Genomic DNA, 20,212 nt, shown 5'->3' on the forward strand with positions numbered 1-20,212 from the left:
AAAATAAAAAAGAAAAGCTAGTGAACATAAAAACACGTGACAATTCAAAAACACGATAAAAAATAGTTGTTTTTGTACAAATCACAAATAAAACTGTAAAAATAATAGTAAACGTAAACAGACATTTAAAAAAAAACATTATTCATGTTTTTTTTTTTTTTTTTTGTAAATTCCAAGTAAGATTGTACTATATGAATATAGTGGAGCACTTTTATGTTTTAATATTTTTCTATAACTTTTTCTCCACTTTTACTTTCATTTTTAATTCATATGGTTGGGAAAAATCTAATAATAAAACGTTTCCGTTTTTTATTTCAAACATTTGTTTTTGTGTGTTGTTTATGTCTCTCAACCAAACCTCAACCACTTTGAGACTCGCGGTCACCCTGGTTGGTCAGCGTTACCTGTCAATCATATATTCATACCCGCCCATTTCAGCAGCAGGGTTCCGTTTGGATACAATACAGCTGTATAGTGGGCCACTTTGGACTATTTCAAATCAGGTAAGTCTGATTTTATCAACGTTTATAAACTACGGTATTTTTCTCTCTCTCTTTTTACCATCACTCTGACGGCCACTTTGACTGTATGAGCATTTTCGGGACCCGGAAGTGGGGAGTCGATAGCAGGTGGCTGTGCTATAAATAGCGTTGTCTCCTTCGTTGATGCGTTGTTGTCATGTTTAAAGAGGCTTATGAGAGACATAAAAAAAATGACAAAACACTTTAGCTGTGAAAAAGGTCACATTTTTGTGGCTTGCGTTGTCTATGTCGGCTGTCAGCTACGCTGAAAAGAACGCTATCCCACGGTAGTTATCACTTTGACGTGTTGAAGTGTCTTTCACGTGACAAAAACACAGACCATTTATGTTTTTATTTTTTTATTGTTTTTATTTTTTAAATAAAGTAAAAACGTTTCTTTTTTTAAATGTCTTGCAGAATTGGTCCACAATGACCTCTTCAGGCTCCTCTGTTGGGCAAAATCAGCTGCATAGGATCATCAGAGATCTCCATGGTAATAAAGATACAAGCAGTACAGCACTATCTTTACCAGTTTATTGTGATGATATATTTATTACTGTATTGTGGTTGTAGATTATAGTTTGCAGTATCCACCTGTGTGGTAGGCACATCTGCCACATAGTTCCGAGTTTTGCATTTAGAATCTGCTCTGCCTTCCATGTATGGAGGACCAAGAGCACTTTTTCGGTGGTAGCCTTGTCGGAGGATGGAACTCACGAAGCAGCAATTAGATTTGATTTTAATTATATAACATATCAAATAAAGCTTTATTCATAATACCAATACAAAATATGCATGTGAGGTGCATGTCTGCAATAAAGTTAGTCATAAGTGTAGGAAAATGATCACAATAAAATCCAGTGACATAGTGAAAAATATCAAATTAGATATGTACGATTTAAAAATCTGGGCTACTACAAGCCCGCAAAAAGCGAACCTTGACATGGTAAGGGACAACTGTATTTTTTTCTTTTCAGTGTGGCTTTCTTTGCAAGAAACAGCAAATATGTGTGTCCCTTTTTTTTTTTTTTTTAAGATGCTGTGTTTCAACTGAGTCAAGAGCACAAAGACTTTGCTGAGCCCGTGACCGACGACAGCACCAACCTGCGCAAGTTCTTCTACAAACTTGAGTACCTGCTGCAGGTACAATGCCTTATAAGGTTGATCTAAACTATCATTGAACGAATTTGGCATCATATTGAAAAACAACATTTATTTTGTACAAATAGCTGCGTTTCTGCCTATTCACCCATCAAGTGTGAAATTCCGCATACACGAAGTCTTATGTGAGCTGGCAGTCGGATTTGTTATGTAACAGTTGTAGTACCACCACCACACAGTTTGTCCGCCCATGAATTGGCAGCTAGTCTGGGCTGCCATTTATAAGCAACAGATGGTCGACACGGAAATCCAAGCATTAAATAGAACCGCAATGTTGGAAGGTCAGATTAGCATTATTAGCTTCTGATAAGCAGCACATTTGCATGAACCTGGACTAGGCTAATTTTAGCGAGGCTCGATAAGTGCTGTTATTCTTGATCCCTGGGGTCTTCTTGACAAAAGCATGTCTAAGACACCTGGGAACGGTTCTAAAATGTCAAACTAGCGCTGTTGATTGGGCATCACGTAGTTCAATACAACACTGTGTGTTTTCAGTTTGACCTGAAGGAGAAGACAACCTTTCTTGGCCAGAGAAAAGACTACTGGGATTACTTCTGTGACTGCCTGATTAAGATCAAGGGTGCTAATGATGGCATCCGTTTTGTAAAGTCCATCCCCGAGGTAATCCTGCTCCGCAACGGCGACACACGCGCACACACCTGAGACGCGGTATGCCGGGTGAGGCAAGCACAGACGCAAATACACAGAGCGTATTATCATGTAACTAATCCTTCGGTCGGTCACTCTGGACCGATTCATTCGCCTTCTTTCACCCACGACTACTCTTCCTTCCTCCGCTCGTTCCTCGGAATTTACAGTGGTGAGCTTCCCAGTATAGCGCACATAGCTGTGGTCAAATTTGATTGATTTTCTCACTAATTTATATGCACTTTATATGAAGCTTGTATGGATCTGTAGACTACCTTTTATTGGTTGCTTTAACAGATCCAAGGATTTCCTTGTGGATACATTTAGAACTGACATTTTATTATTAATCTCGTTTAAAAGTGTTTTCTTTTATTTTATTTTATTTTATTTTTATTTGTTCTTTTCTCCCTGTCAGCCTGTGTTTGCTATCTATTGGTCACAAATATCAGTGAGTCTCCAGCTGGTGACCTTGTGGCAGACCAGAATGTTGGTCATTTTACGTAAATCCCTCCATCTGCTAACGCACCGGAGAGATCATCGTGTGAACGGACAGACACGGCAGATTAGGACTCAGTGTGCCGAGCAGACCCGTGTTCAAGCATTAATTTGACAGCCTGTTTTAGGGTTCTTTTGTCCCGGAACAGGCATTTACACCGGCTCATTTGAGATTGCATTTCACTGGATTACTCAATTTGAATTATGGACATGACGCCATCTTGTCAGCTGCCGTCAGAATTTGGCATGTAAAAAGTTTATTTTGGTTACTTGCGCATGTGTTCGCAGTTAAAAACTTCGCTGGGCAAAGGAAGGGCCTTCATTCGCTACTCGTTGGTTCATCAGCGACTTGCCGACACACTGCAGCAGTGTCTCATCAATCAGAAAGTCACAAGGTGAGTAGTCATTTCAAACGACCTGTGCTTATATGTTGTTTACATTTTTCAAAGAAGCATGACTTTCTCTTCCCGATAAATGTCTTGGTTCTCTTTTCACTGAGTGAACATCCACTCTCATTGACATACTGCCACTACTCACTTCCCAAACATTTAGTGCATTTAATTGAACATTTAATCTAACTCGGGTAGATACAAACTAATGTCAACCATATTTCCAGTAGAAACTTCTCTTATTTGGGGTCCTCAATTCATGACTGTACTGGGATATGTGGGTTAGAGATTGTGAATTGCACTGCTAGTCTGCACTACAGCATAAGAATTCAGTATGTGGTCAGGCGGTGCAAAAAAAGCATGCTCAGTTACTGGATGCCACATGTGAATTATTTAAAAATTTGTATTATTTTATATTTAGGCCTATGTATAAAATTATTTTTCATACTAATATTTACTGCAACCATGACTAAAAAAAGTTTTTTTTTTCTAGAAAAAAATGTTATTTTCTTTTTTCTATTAAAAAATACTTTTTCTCATTTAAGCTTTCTGTTTGATCTGACAGTAGAGTATTATAAAAATTATCTTGTGCCTCTAATTTATTTAATTCTCGTTTTAAAACTGTGACAAAACTATCCAATCAGAGACTGTTGTCGCTAGGAGCGCAACAGTTTCAGATCATTATTTTTTTAGTTTTTACTTGCCCTTTGTGGGATTGTCGATTCTTGTCAACTGTGGGCATGTGAAGCCCTTTGAGACTCTTCTGTGATTAAGGTCTATATAAATAAACTTGACTTAACTTGACTTAAAATTGACAACTCGAGTCTGACTTGAGTCCCAAACCTCCTTGTTTACCTGCAAAATTTGGTCTTCCTCAGTGACTGGTATTATGCCCGGAGTCCCTTCCTCAGCTCAAGCCTGACCTCAGATATCATAAACCACCTGTATGAGCTCAACCAGATCCAGTTTGACGTCGCAGCCCGAGGTTACGATCTTGACATTGATTGGCCGGCCTTTGCCAGGTAACCGATGCGCACTTTTTTCCCCTGATGCAACCTTGACTGACACATTTTACCATCTTGAAGACTCTGTAAATTGAATACAGATATTTGAAGTAAATGCATTCTACATGATTGATTATAACTGCTGTCCGGCACAACTGCGTGTTACTTTATTATAATTACATGATTGGCCCATTTCTACCACTACAGCATACAGTTACAGTAGCTATCTAGCTATGCCTGTACCCCGCAAATGTATCTAATCCCTGGATGCCCTAATTTAACTGTTCGGTTAAACTCTCAAGTATTATGTATTTTGTGTTTGTCAGGATATTGTAATATGTTAGAATGCAAAGCATTGCGGGAATATAACTTGCAGAAAGTATGCGGTTATGTGTGTGCCATGAGGTTCCACATGCTGATCCATCCATCCATCCATCCATCATTCAGTCAATCAATCAATCAATCAATCAATCAATCAATCAGCAGCACTCTTCTGTAAATGTGTCAAAATCCAAGACATTTGTTTTCACATAATTCTTAAAATGTGGCTTCACCCGTTAAGAAAAACGGCAAGTGTTGGTCCTGCTAATATCATTTTCCTCTTTTGGTCTCCTGGAAGACGGACGTTAGGGGCTGGCTCATCATCGCTTTTGTGGAGACCCCCCAGTCGTTGCTCCAGCGTCAACAGTCTGGTTCAGGTAAAATGCACTACATACAGTATGAAATGCATTTTTTTTTTTAACACTGTGTAAAGAACTCTTCTATCGATCATCCAGTCACAGGAGGTCCCAATTCCAGATTTGAGTCTCCTTGGAGACCTTGCTCCAGCAGAACCAACCCTTCGCAGCGTTGCAGAGAATCTCCGCATTGAACTTGACCAATCTGAGCTCAGGCAGCAAGAGCTTCTTGGACAGGTAGAACAATTAGGCAAAGAGGCTGCCGAGCTGAAAGATGTCGTGAAGATCCTTAAGGGTCAGTTGCTAGCAACTCAGAAGACCACCAGTTTGCCAGAACCTTCAGAAGTCACCGCTAGCATGGACATTCGTAACCACTATCAAACATGCTGGGAAGAAAAAAACTGTGAACTTCAGGACAGACTCGCAGCTACTGAGAACAAAAATATGGAGCTTCTCTCTAAGCTGGATGCGACTATTAAAGAAAATGGCAAACAAACGACCAGCTTCTGCGAATCAGCCTGGAAGATCCAAGAACTCCTGGAGAAACTGAAGTCAACAGAGGAGAAGAGGCTACAGGCCAAGAAGGAGGCTGAAGACCGGGCCAGGCATTGTGAGCGTGTTTCTCAGGAGCTCAAACTGAGGGAGGAGGAATTAAGGACCTGCACGGAGAAACTGGCTGACGTCAAATCCCGTGGCCAGGACGAGTGGGCGGAGACCATCAAGCGCTTGGAGGAGCTCCAGGGCGCGGTCGGTCGCATTCAGGGCGCGTTGACACTGAAAGAGAAGGAGAGTGGGAATTTACGAGCGCAGCTTCAGGGCTTGCAGGCCTCCCTTGAGTGTAGAGAACGGCAGGCAGAGGAACTGAGAAGGAGGCTGCAGGAGGAACGTGACGAGATAGAGCGCAGATGCTCCGATAGAGATAGCCAGAATGAAACTCTGGAGGTTCAATTGCTGGACTTGCGAAAAACCTTAAAAAGTCGAGAGAAAGAACTTTCCATCAGTTCAGAGAGAATGAAGCATTTGGAAGAACATTTGGAGAAGTTGAACATGGAGAAAGAGAGTCTGATTTCTAGACTCGATGAAAACGATGTGAATGCCTGTGAAGAAACCGGTCATCTTGATAACTACAAATCTCAGTGCTGCAAACTTAAGGACATAAACACTGCGCTACTGCAAGCGGTCAAAAAAGGCGAGGACAACATTGCAGAGATAACTCAAGGAAGGGAAGCCTTATTAGACCAGCTCGCCGCTCTGACGGCTTCCGAGAAGCACCTGAAGGGAAGGTTGGAAGCTGTCGATTTGTGCATGGAAGACCGCGAGAAGAAGCTTGTGGATGACAACCGCCATTTGGAGGAGCTTATCCAGAAAATCCTTCTTGAGAAACAGCTATTGCAAGCTCAACAGCAAACCATGGAAGAGGAAAATAGGGAACTCCTCGAGGTCCAGTCCACCTTGAAAAAGCAACTCGCTGAGGCCCATGAGGAGCTGGACTTGCTTAACGCCAAAGTCTCACATCTGGACGAGAACCTCACTGAATCCCAAACAAGTCACGCAGACCTGCTGCTGAGATTCCGGGAAACTGAAGTCAAGCTCAAAGATCAGATTGATAAATGTGATCTTCTGCAGGCTCGTGCTGAGGAGCTGGAGAGCAGGGCCTCAGAGCAACATGATGAGAAAGGAGCAGCGGAGAGCAATGAAAAAACGCCAAAGCTTCATGAGGAACATTTAACTTCTGAGACCAAAGAGGCTCCATTCAGGCTGGTGATCGCAGAGGCTCAGTTGGAGCTCAACCTTAGGGAGGTGCACCGCCTCAGGGAGGAGGTGGTGGAGCTCAGGGCTCAGCTTCTGGCTGGGACGGAGGAGAGAATGAAAGCTCAAGCTTTTCAGGAGGTAACCGAGGCCTCCAGAGAGGACCTGCGAGTCTTAGTGGAACAGCTCAAGGGCCAAGTGGAGGAGCTCAACCGGCGTCACGTGGACGAGATCCTGCATTCTCGTGAGCGGGAGGAGGCGCTGATCCGTGAGCGAGACTGCGAGGCTCTGGCTCGGGCGGGCCTGGCTGCCGAGGTGACGGCCTGCAGGGAGGAGCTGCACAATCTCAAGCAACGATATGACGCCTTGTGCCTGGAAAACAGCGATTCTGGGGAGGCCTTGTTCCGGGCCAACACTGAAACCGCCGAGCTGGGGGTTCGCGTGTGCATGCTGACGGCTGAGAACGAAGAGGCTCGCCTGCGATGGGAGACCCTCTCCAAGAAGCAACAAGCGCTGGAGACGGAGGCTGCGCAGGAGGCGACCAGGCTGGATGCTTGCACGGAGCAGCTCCGCCGGGAGAATCGGCAGCTGCTCGGCAAGCTCCGTCACCAGGAGGACCTTTGGGCCACGACGCAGAAGCTGCAGGAGGAGCTGACCAAGGTTCAGGAGGAGGCGGAGATGTCGCAGGAGAGGAGCCGCCAGGAGATCGAGACTCTCTGTCTGGAGCTCAGCAACCAGGCTATCAGCCACAGCAGCCAATTGCAGGTCAGACGAGCAAATCAGCGCTTCTAGGTTATTAGCAAGTTAGCAGCGCTGTTAGCATAGTAATAATAATACATTTGTGTTGTCTTTCAGAGCGTCAATGAAGAGTTAATGGATGAGAGGTTGCAGATGATGAGTGAGCAGGAGAATGCAGTCGAGGTGGAGAAGAAACTAAAGCGCTTGGAGGTGAGAGAATACCTTTGCACACCTTAATGTGGATTTCTTTAAAGTTAACCTTAAACATTTCTTAACAATATGTGACCTCACTAGTCTAAACATGACATTGTGATTATTATTACATTTTTGGAATATGAGTTATGCAACAAAATCCAGCTGTTTTTGTCTTAGCTCAGGAGGCGGCCATCTTGCTGCTTTCTGTCGAGTGAAAATGACATCACAGTTGCTCAGGTCTCAGGTAGCAACCAATCACAGCTCAGCTTCAGAACACAGAGTTTGCAAACGGTTTTATTTTTAAATATACTGGATTTACCTTGATGCGAGATGCCCGACTTCCTGTCTGGCTCGTGTAATTTCTTCAGCTACATGAAATTCCGCATGTGGCGTCCGGGAAAAAAAGAAACCTTCTGCATCGCCGCAGTCGTTCCGCACCGCAGACGCACCACACCGCAGCTGGTGTGAATTGACACGTAGAACTGAATGCATTCTATCCTTGCGGCGTCCGTACGGCCGCCGTATGGAAAACGCAACGCGTCCGTTCCGCAGCCTGTGAGAATTGGGCTTAAGCCCTGAGCAACTGTGATGTCACTTCAGGCGACAGCAAATGGCAAAATGGCCACCCCCTGAGATGGATAAAAATGTCTAGAGTTTGCCCAACTCAACTCAACTCAACTCAACTCAACTCCACTTTATTTATAAAGCACTTTAAGAACAGGCATTGCTGTATACAAAGTGCTGTACATAAACCTAAATGTCAGTTTTGCAGTAAACAAGAACAAAGCAAACATTTTGAAGTGCGACTACAAGGTTTTTATTTTTGTTTTTTTTATTTTTATTTTTTTATTTATTAACCAGAATACCATATATAGACTAGTGGGGCTGCATAGATTTTATTGTCAAGAATTTTTGGGGGGGTTGACTTCCCCTTTAACTCTTTGACCGCCAAAAACGTTTAATAACGATTAGTAAAATCACGATGTATGCTGCCATAAACATTAAATGATGTCAACTACGTTTATTTATTTATTTATTTATTTATTTTTTTTTAATCAATGGGAAGTTCACCGTCTAAGTGAAGCACGTGTTGCCTGGTCAATGAGTTGTGGAATTAAAAACACTATCTATGGCCAGCAGATGGCAGCATTGTATCTTTTCTCAATGGGCTGCCGGTGTATGAAATTACAATGAAACATGATGAAATCTGATGAAATGTCTTCAGGGATGACGTAAATGATCAAAGCCTTTGTCATATTAAAGTTTTTTCGATAACGTGTGGCAGTAAAAGAGTTAAAAATAGCACTTATTCTTTATGGAGAAGTATTAAGGCCATGCTGACATGAAAATATATGGATATTTTCAAGGTTAAAGTCATATTTTTTACAATGGATAGTTGTCGCCTTAAAAATTTTAATTGGAACTTTTTTTTGTGTTTAAAACAGTGCTAAAGCAGTAAAAAGTGAGAAGGTCAAAATATATTTCCTGGTATAAGATATTTATTCAATACACTACAACCACAACAAATATTTTTAATAATTACCTTTCTGACTATGTCAACCAAAACTGAGGCATTATGCCCTGCACCTCTCTACAGGTGTTCCATTGAATTTTGCATAGAAGCATCATGTTCTGTACTTTATGTATCTGTTGCTAGGCTGAGGTGCAAAGATGCCGGCAGCATCTCGCCGAGAAAACCATTCAGATGGCCCAGTCGGAAAATCTCCTTCAGCAGAAAGAGGACGAGGTGATCCATCTGAGAACGAATTTATCAAGGTCAGAATTTAGCATATACAACAATTACAATATGTTCTGGATACAATTACAGTAATATTGATACTCTCTCTCTATTTTTTCCTTTACATTTTGTACTGAAAGTTAATGTTTGTTTTCTGTCATCCATGTGTTGTTATTCCTCAAGGATTTTCTTTTTACAATTCAAGCATACAAATAACAACTAGAGGCCACCTGAGATGACTCATATTTTTTTCATCCCCTAGTCGCTAATTATCCTGTATTTTGTGCAAAGATCCCAGGAGGAGCTTGATGCGGCTCTGCGGGCTTGTCAAGAGCTGAGAGACACTCTTAGGAGGGTCATGTTAGACAAGCAGAACTTCGACTTGAGGACAGCAGCCGAACTCGACGACCTCTATCGCACCAAGGTCAACCTGGAAGAAAGGCTGGTGGAGCTCATCAGGTACATGGACGCTTTGGTGGTTTCATCCTAAGAATCACTTATATGTGACTCAAAACTGTGTTTTGCTCCGAATTGTCAGCGTGCCACATTTGTGTGTTAATTCAACAGATTTTACAAGCTTTGTTGTCACACAAGTAGGGATGTAACGATATCCAAACATCACGATACGATATTATCACGATATGAAGGTCACGATACGATAATTATCACGATATTGTGGGGTGGTTGGCGATATTTAAATAATATCACAATATTGTAAAAAAAATAAGATAAAATAAAAAAAGAGCTCATACTCGAGAAAGAACAACATTGTGCTTTTGTACATAACATGCATATAAACCACCTACAATCTCTAATAACAATATTGAGGCACTTACTTGCTAATGCAAGCACACATTGATCGCTTCACACGCAAATTCTGTTCCCCTTCATCTGACAATTAGCATAGATTTTAAACATAGAAGGCCAAAACATCCCTAATGAAAATTAAATTACACTAATAAACTAGCCACTAGAGGGTGCTAGAACTGCTCAAATGGAAATCAACCTGACTTGTTTTTTTTTAACAGATGTGTTCTTTTTAAATATTGTGACCATGACGACGACGATATTGTGGAAGTTTTAATATCACGAAATCACGATATTGCCCTTATTGTTACATCCCTACATACAAGTGTATCATAAGAAGACACACGAAAAAGTCAAGGATCCAGCAGTTAGCCGTTAACATTAGCAGGTGACTCCCCTGTCTGGACTTCAGTGCATCTTCAGTCTCTCATTTCTGTGACGGCGGTTTGAACCCTAACATTTGCGCAACTTTCAAGTCATATTTTACCAAAATATTCTGGTCGAACTCCAAATCACAAAATTTAAGTCAGTGAACTTTACAGCTTTGACTATAATTTTATTACAAAGCACGTTGCCAGTCAAATTGTGTCATGCCGTGTAGTATTTATGGACTTAAATATTTGATCTGTATAGGGACAAAGACGAATTGTGGCAGAAGACAGATGCGCTGGAGTTTGAGCAGAAGCTTCGCGACGAGGAGACGGAGCGTGACGTCAACTACTGCCTGGGCTGCAACACCCCGTTCGGCTGGTGGCTCCGCAAGCACAACTGCAGGTCGGACGGACTCCACATTAACAGCAGACTTACTACACTCTGTATTTGGTGTTTGATTCGGCATTTTGCAGGTTTTAAAAGTGCCTCAGAAAATATTAACTTTTTTTTTTCTTGTCAAACCGAGGTGGCACATTTTAAAATACATAATATTTAAAAATATATATGAAATTAAAATAATATTTAATAACTTTTTTCTCTGCTATTTTGTTTGTTATGATGTCTCTTTTGTGTAAAATATCTTTAACCCTCCATTCTTAGGTGCACCAACAATACTAATGGGGAAATATGATCTGCTGTTCGTTTAATCATCAAAAAATCATTAACTCATTCACTGCCAGTCCAGGAAAAAAAATAATCTTTGACGTCTAAAATCGTCTATGGCAGTGAATGTGTTAACAGTAAGGGTGTCACGATTTCGATTTTTTATCGAAATCGATCGAAATTACGTCACGATTTCGAGCATCGAAATAGAAGAGAGGACACACGATTCGATGCCCCCCCCCCCGCGCCCGCCGCCACCGCCGCCACCGCCACCTCCCAGGAAAGCAAATGAGACGCAGCCATTCAGCTACTAGCTAACGGCACTTGTTAGCTGACTTCTCCTGCAGTCATGATGGCAAGCGCGGACAGACACAGCAATGGTGCTTCAAGCCGCTCCCGCTTCTCTCGTCACCAGTTTGGAAACATTTTGCGTTCCCGGTGAGTTATGTCGACAACGTTCACGTTGTCGATAAAAAGACCACAGTTGCAAGATATGCTATGTGCGCGTACTGTACTCGGCCACGGTGTTACGCCCGGCTCGTCAAGGGGAAGGGAAGTAACACAATAACAGAAAATATAGAGTAGATAAACACGGGTCGACTTTAACATCTGAGTAGTTTTAATTGAAATTTCAGGCAGGGGTTTGACAAGGGAGTGAAAGTGGAAGGTGAACAAATAATAACCGCATTTGACAGAACTGACAGAACGGAGGAGAAACAACAATAACCAATAGGGGTATAATACACGGATACACAATAGCGTCGCGCTGGCACAGTCGTCCAATCGGAGTGTCGCGCTGGCACAGTCGTCCAATCGGAGTGTCGCGCTGGCACAGTCCTCCAATCAGAGTGTCGCGCTGGTGCATTCAAACTGAAGTACCATTATACGGGCACCAGCCGACACAAACACACACATACATACTAGGGGAGCGGAGCCGGCGGCGGGCCCGAGCCGCCAGCCGTAACAACGGGAAACACGACAAACATGACGGGACATTTACGCAGGCATCACAAAGATTTAGATTTATCAAATTCAACTAGAAGTGGGAAAACAACGGTCCAACCAACTATTTCATCCTCATTTACAGTGAAACTTCCACACACTTCAGCTCGCGCGAAACGCCAGATCCATAGGTCTATTTATAGCAGCAGACCTGCAGCCTTGGAAAACGCTGGATTCAAACATTTAATTAGTGTACTTGAACCACGCTACAGTATGCCCAGCAACTGTAAATGTTGGGATATAGTTTGTTCAGGCTGTATTTGTTCCATGACTTTGGATACAATATATTTTTTGTTGTTGTTGCACATTGCACATTATTTTAAGAGGAACGCACAGCACACTGTTGTAACCAAAAACAGTCAATAGATGGCAGGCACCCACTGTGACTTTTTGTTTTTGTTTTTTTATTTTTTATTTTACACTTCAGTAAGAACAAGACGGTTAACTTTATATTGTAAATAAATTCTTTGAATTTGATCATTCCTGCCTAATGTCAATTATCATATATTACATAAATTTACACAAAAATAATATGGAAATTGCATCACCTATATGTAGCCGATCTTTTGAAATAAGATTTACTGTACAATGAATAGAACCAATGATCATAGACTAGCCTTAGCCTACAGAAGCATATGCCTCTGTGTTATAAAGTGGGGGAGCGGAAAAAAAAAAAAAAAAAAAATCGAAAAAAAAATCGAATCGTGACCCCAAAATCGAAATTTAAATCGAATCGTGGAGTTGGCGAATCGTGACACCCCTAGTTAACAGAATGGAAGTTATTGTTTAAAAAATAGGAAAAATAAATAAATTAAGCCAGTAGAAGAGGTTTAATCTATAAATAAATTAAGTAAAAATGACTTGCAAAATAACAGGAGATTTAACTTATAAATAACAATATATATATTTTTTTTATATAAGTGTGTATATTACCATAGCATATATTGCTACTTGAAATGTTATTTTTAAAGTGCTTGTTAAAAGTATTTCTACCTCTAGAATGAAATCATTTGTATAAAAATAAAATAATGAACAAATTGAAAAATGACTTGAGTGACTTTTTTTTTTTTTTTTTCCCCTCCTAGATTTTGTGGCCGCACCTTCTGCCACTATTGCCTGGCCAATGCAGCCAGCCACCAGCTGGGCGGTACAAGAGAGCGCTGCTGTCGGGACTGCTGCGACCAACGCGGTGTAGAGGCAGAGCAACCCCCGCTGCAGGACGCCTCCACCAGCATGCCGGGCTCTGCCTTCAGCCGGCTGCTGCAGCCTCTGAGAGCCGTAACGAGTGTCTTGGGTAAAGGAGGAGTCTGTATGCGGCAATAGATAACACAATGTTCATCTATGTTGAATGCTGAATATGACGTTTATATTCTAGGTACGGAGGAAGGTGACAAGCTGGAAGATGGGATGTTTGACATCATCACAGAAGAGGAAGTGAGCGGTGTCTCTGATGGCGACTCGTTTGTCACTGCCTGCTCTCCTGGACATGGACAGCAGGTGGCAGCACAACTGTACGTAACTCATTTGGCCTGGGTGCCTCTACTGAATACCTATGGAGGACCAAAAAGGCCAAAATAAAAATAAATACATAAATAAAAGTCAAAAATAAAAACGGATATAAAAAAATATATATATATTATTCGGAAATGGAATTCAGGAAAGTAAATATAAATGGAAATAAAAACAAATAAAAATAAATGTTGAGATTAAAAATAAATGTAGAAATAAATGCAAAAGTAAATATAAATAGAATTAAATGTCATTAAATAAAACCGCTCTTGTCTCATATTTCATGTTGCAGACGCTTTCAGTATGAAATGCGTCATGAAATGTTATTCAAATGATGGGTAATCTTTTAAAGATATTTGGCAATGTGGCATTTGATGATATTGATCAGATGTGGGGGAGGGGCAGGGGGATCGGGCTCGAATTTGGCCCCAACTGTCAGCAAGTTTGTACCCTTTTTTTAGGGTCTTCTTGTCCTGTGCAGAAGCAGCAGCAGTGCCAGCACAGGAGATGTCCCATCGAAAGACCCCGAGGGCCAACATGGCGCCGTGCAGGATGCTGAGATCTGTCTGCTCAAGTCAGGAGAGCTGACGTAAATTTGACACTTTTTTTTTTTTTTTTAAGTAACACAATGTCCTGTTTACACACTGTCACGCGGTTTTCATATGTTTTGGATCATGCTCAATGCCAAAAGGGGAAGTGAGAAATGAAGTGAAACAACACTTATGCATTGAATTTATCACCTGACATGACAAAACCGTCCAACGAGAAAACAAATGGCAATGAACTGAAATGCACCACACTCACAGTTGATCCAAATCAAAATCTTTTGTCCACAAAAAGTTAGTCAATAGTTTAACAGGGAATGAGAACCCGCAAAAGTAAAAGTAGTAGCATGGCTTAATAGAATCTTTCGCTCATCAACATAATTACTGACACACCTTTGATGATTGCCAAAACCAGGTCAAGTGAGGCATATTGACGACTCACATAGTGATATGACGATGGTTTGACCTTGACATTTTTGGTCTGCTGTTCTTAGGTTGGCGTCCGTCTTCACGGTAGACGACATTTCGAGCTTTGGCGACAGCTCGCGGGAGCTCTTCATCAAATCGAGCTGTTATAGCACTGTGCCCATTAGCGCGGGCTGTCCGGGTGCCACCGTCTGCTGGACGTTTACCTCGGAACCCAAAGGCATTTCTTTCAGCGTTGTTTTCCGGGAAAGTGCACAGGCGCCACTAGAGCAGGCCAAGGTAAAGACCTGACATATATACGGGATACACATACACACACATTTGTTTCTTGTGATGCTCAAGATGTATTAGAAAATTGTCTTTTTAATTGCTTGTTGTTGACACATCAAGTGTGACATTATAGAACCAAGATTTTCTTTTCTTTTTTTGAACTGTTTGTCAGAAGATTTATAAATAAAGTAGTGCTGTCAAAGTTAAAGCGTTAACTAATTAATTAATCACAAAAAATTATCGCATAATCATTGTATTACCACAGATTAATCACACTATTAATTTTGACCGCAGATGATCCTTTTTAGCCGACAGCGGATGGTTACGTTAAAGGTAGCTGTTGGAGTTTGAGCAATAAACATAACTACATGCATTAAAGTAAAGCATTTAATAAACGTTTACATATGCCGTAGGTCATTTTTTCCCATTTTAAATTATGCAAATAATTAATTGATTAGAAAAAGCAGGATGAGTGTGTGCAGTGAATATAAATATTTGAAGACATCCTCATAACATTAAATGTCGAAAAAAATAACACAACAGGTGCGTTTAAAATTTAGTGGGCAAAATGGGGAAAAAAAGCATTTTTAAGTCGGTGATTAATCATGATTAATCAAAATTCTAAGATGTGATTAATCTGATTAAAAAATGTAATCGTTTGACAGCTCTAAAATAAAGCCATTCTTATTTTGTCCCGACTGTTATGTTGCAGTGGTTAATTTAGATTAGCACAGAGTTTCTCCATCCATGATATTTACTCAAACGATGGACGTAATACATACAGTTGGGGGATAAGAACTGGGCCCTACTATAAATCTAGAAAATTTGGTTGTAATTAAGGACCACCCAAAAAGGTTTGCATTTGCCTATCGATGCTATTAGATGGCAGCATAGCAATTATTTTTATATTAGATAAAGCTATGTTAGCACCAAGCAACATCAAATGATAATTTTTTTTTTTAAACGAATTCATCACACAATTTTACTTAATCCCCAAATTCAGCTGCTATAAACGTGGCCATTTAGAGAGGCTAGTAAGTGTACTTTGCTGCCATTTTATGAAGACACCTAGGAACTGTTTTAATTTGTGGTAAAGTGGTGTAATCTGTCTCTTTTAAACAAGTCTCCTCTTTGGCCAGGTCTTGATCCCGCTGACTCGCTGCAACTCCCATAAGGAGACAATAAAGGGAGAAATGAAAGTTCGAAAACCAGGAGAGTACATACTCATCTTTGATAACTCCTTTTCAAGGTTAGTCCTCCTATTTCTTCAGCTTTTTTTTCCCCCCCTCTGAAGCTTATAACAGGAAGCATCAATTCCCAGTGTAACATGCTCCTGTCATCCAGGTTCATCTCCAAGCGGGTGATGTATCATCTGGCTGTGGATGCGGGTGGCCTCCCATGAGAGGAAAACAGGTCGAGTGGGGCAGTGATGCAAGGTAACTTGAAGCAGAGTCCACTTGAAGCAGGAGAATGGTGAGGGCACTTTCGAAACATCATGGACTACCACGCATCAGGTGATGTCATCATAGGAAAGCGGTGGAAAATGCAATGGAATCATTAATCCACTGAATTAACACATGCATTACTTGTTTTTGTTTTTTGTTTTTAATCGATGTAGTAAAAGTGTCACCTATTATGGATTGCCATCACATACACACTCTTACATGAAAAATTGTGTTTTTACTCCATCACTGCACAAGTCATTTTTTTTTCTGTTAATTTTATTGAGTTCATGCTGAGAGCATTCTAGCGTTGTTCTACACAGAGAGACAAATGAGCAACTGATTCAGTTTAGTCACTCATTAGTTGTGAGAGATTGGACTTTTCCTGAAAAAAAATATGTCATGGAATTACTGGAAAACTTTAGAACTTACTGAAGCATCTAATTACACTCAAGTGTAAAGTTGTATATGTGCGGGTTTTTAGTCCTTGTGATTTTTTTTCTGTGACTTTTTAAGCAGCCAACACACTTGTTTGTAGTTAATTAATGAGGTTTTACTGTATGAAGCAATTACATGATATTGTTTTTACTGATCACTTTGAATGAGACTGCTGCTCTTACAATGGGAATGTTTTCACATAGACACTGGAGCACATTTTCACTTTAAGTCCATCACATTTCAGTTAATGCAATTTGGTATTGTCAAAGAGATTATCTTTATTGTTCAATGAAAAATAATACAGCAAATGTATTTGTTATCAAATCAACTCATTGTTCATCACATTGATGCAAAAAAACAAAACAAAAACAAACCTTAATTGTTTCATTCAAGTTACCAACAAATGCTGTGAAATCGGTAATTTTGATGGAACACAATTTATTACTTTAAGCCTTTACTGAAGGAGGAGCTCTCACTAATTGTCCAAAACATGGTCTTTTTATACATTTCTCTATGGTTGCCTTTTTCTACTGTCAAAAATGATTGGAAATGTAATGGCATGACACAATCATGAGGACATCTGCTAAGTTGATGCAATAGCATATATGTGCTTAAAGGAACAGAAGACTTATAACTCATTTTACAGTACTGGATTAGGCAAATGCAAATATCTCTGGCATCTTATTCCCTGATTTAAAAAAAACCAAAAAACAATTAGGTATCAAAATAAGAACATACTGTGTGCAACGCCATTATCCTGGTCATGTGATCGTGATGACGTATCCGGTACGTAAACAGACGCCTTTGTTCATTTGAATGGGAGTTTACTGACGTAATGGGAAAGAAAAATGGATCGCCAAATACTTTCCCTGTTCTGATCGGAGTAAAATCCTTAGCACGTCAGGTTTTGTGTGGGCGTGTGGCGGTGGCGGGGTGGCCACTCCTAATGTGGGCTAAAGCGCGCTGGGCAACACGTAGCTGGCCTAGCGGAGAGAAAGTCAGATGGATGTTTACCGTCCCGGTTATGGACCGTCCACAACTTACATTTCCAGAGTGACAAATATCAATGTATCAATGGTGACTTGACTGGTAACATGTGCCTCTGTAACATGCAAATTGTAGACGGTCCCTAACTTCTTCTAGCTATGGGCCGACCGGCTGTATGTGTCCTCCTTATCGGCCAATTTCACCTTCACTTTCGGATGTCCGCTGTGTGGAACGCAATAATTCCTCGTGAGTCTCTTCGTAGTCATTATTTACAGCACATGATACGTCACGATGATCACGTGACTGTCCCAAAATGGCCAATACTGTACTTAATTTAAAACTATTCATAATCGCTCAGCATAAATTGACAATTTTTTTCAGGGAATGGTTGAAATGAACCATTTCACAGAATAGCTGGTTAGTTTTTCACAAGTCTTGTGTTCCTTTAATTATCTTATTTGAGACAATGACCAATCACCTGTATGTCCTTTATCATTTCTCAGTTTGTTAATTGTTAACGCTAGGAGCGTGTACATTCCCCCAAACTTACCCATGAAGGTGGGTGGCTTGGGTGTCAAAATATTCTTTAATTTTATGGTCATTTCCAATTTAATGTATCACCTAGAGTTTGGTTGACAAAGAAAGTCTTCATAGATAGTCTTCATCAAGCAAAATCTATACTTGTAGAAGGCTCCCCAACTGTCCTTATATGTCCTGGAAACCAAATATGGTCACAGCGACTATGTGAGGTTAATTGTCGCATTAAAATTGTAATCTGGCAAAATAATCATAGTTTAGACTTAAAGCAACTGTTAGTGGTTGTGTTTTTTTCCTGTATTTTTATTTTTAACTAATTACATAAGGTTGGTGCATGTATTCCATTGCTCCCCAAAGCGTAATGTTGGCATGGAGACAAATCCAAATCTTACGTGCTGATCCAATTAAAACATGTTAAAGAAAAACATTTTTTCAACAACGCAACTGGTGCCGAACTCGTGACTCTCGGCGACATGAGAACGCCCAAACTCGTCTTATCTCGGAAATTTGCAGGCCACAAATAAGCGCCGGCGGGCCCGTTGTGGCTCAGGGGCCACCTATTGAGTACCCCCTGCTCTAAGTACATTTCTTAGTGCAGCTATTAATAGATGATGATCCCCAGTGAGCCCTGAAAATGTTCCCCATTTTAAAGCCCACTGTAGTGCTGACCTCGCTGAACTCAGGTGGCTGAGCATTTAGTTGGCAGGGCAGCACCACATGCGTCAGCTTCCAGGAAAAGACTTTGACACGAGTCTGATCCGATCAAGGGTGAATCCCACAGGTGGAGGCTCTTCTTAAGAAGATGCCACCTTATTGTTGATGGCATGCCGCCAAACATATTAGAATGATTGCTAATGACGTCTTTGGTAATGCTCAAAGTTAAAACTCCTTTCATGTCTGAGATTCAAGTTGGATCCATCATGCTCACTTGTAGCCACTTGAGGAAGAAAAACTGAATTCTTTGCTTTTTGTGGTAGGGGAGAGTAGTGCCAATTTTTACTTACGAATGCCTCCAACTAAAGTATGTTCATATAGTTTGAGATGATGGGCATCCCTGGGAGCAATCACTTTGGATCCTCAATAAACTGTTTGAGAAATACAGCTTTAGAAGGGGGAGGGGGGGTGGTTTTGTGGCACAGCTTGCTCCCAGTGCAGGATAGGTTGTGCCATTCGTCATAATTCAGTGGGGTAAATTGTGTCATTGATAACTGAAGTAAAAAATAAAAATAAAAAAAAATCATTGAATCTCACAAACGATACTGTTATATAAAAGGAAGACAAATTCAATACAAAACTTTGATTTGCAGGTTTCAGAGGCCTTTCAGTTTTTCTTTTCCTGTTCAAGCTTTTTGTCATCTCTTTCTTTGTGGGCCTCCATCTTCTTAGGTGTGTCAGTTACAATTGTTGTTTTCACTTTTTTTTTTTTTTTTAACAATTCTGCTCATTCTGTGGAAATTCTGAAGACACATAACCCAAGTGAGCAGAACAACCAGCAATGTCAATTGGTGATTGCTCGGGACTGTAAGCCTGACCCTTTTTTTTTCTTTTCTTATCACTATATTATTTTTATGGCCATCTTGCAGATTCTTATCTCCTTTCAACCTGACGTATGGTCTTCCCCTCCTTCACTGCTCTTTCCAACTCCTCAAGAGGAGTTGAAACCCCGTCTTCCTTTTGTATCTGGTGGCATGATAAATTTTGGTCAAACATAAAAAATGACACATGCAGTACTTCTAGTGGGTTTACAACAACAATAAAATACAATAAAGTTATATAGAGTAAATAATCATAATACAGGGAAAGATGTCTTTTGGCACAAATTACCCCAAGCCCACCATTTTTTTTTTTTTGGTGTCTCAAAGCAGCTGGGGGGGGGGGGGGGGGGGGGGCATCCCCAGC

At 40.8% G+C, this 20,212-nt stretch overlaps 1 protein-coding gene across 1 annotated transcript; it reads left to right on the forward strand.

Annotated features, from left to right (window-relative positions):
- Positions 1-326: 326 nt before the first annotated feature.
- Positions 327-20,178, forward strand: LOC144016112 (FYVE and coiled-coil domain-containing protein 1-like). The gene is made up of 18 exons (XM_077516815.1): positions 327-503; positions 939-1,014; positions 1,558-1,664; positions 2,178-2,303; positions 3,114-3,220; positions 4,093-4,236; positions 4,838-4,916; positions 4,995-7,409; positions 7,500-7,592; positions 9,235-9,353; positions 9,607-9,774; positions 10,756-10,896; positions 13,245-13,453; positions 13,535-13,670; positions 14,150-14,257; positions 14,708-14,918; positions 16,049-16,158; positions 16,254-20,178. Exons 1-18 carry the CDS (start codon positions 342-344, stop codon positions 16,309-16,311), a joined length of 4,569 nt encoding a protein of 1,522 aa, XP_077372941.1. The 5' UTR covers positions 327-341; the 3' UTR covers positions 16,312-20,178.
- Positions 20,179-20,212: the final 34 nt, after the last annotated feature.

The sequence above is a fragment of the Festucalex cinctus genome, chromosome 1 (genome assembly GCF_051991245.1).
Source record: "Festucalex cinctus isolate MCC-2025b chromosome 1, RoL_Fcin_1.0, whole genome shotgun sequence".
Taxonomy (NCBI): Eukaryota; Metazoa; Chordata; class Actinopteri; order Syngnathiformes; family Syngnathidae; genus Festucalex; species Festucalex cinctus.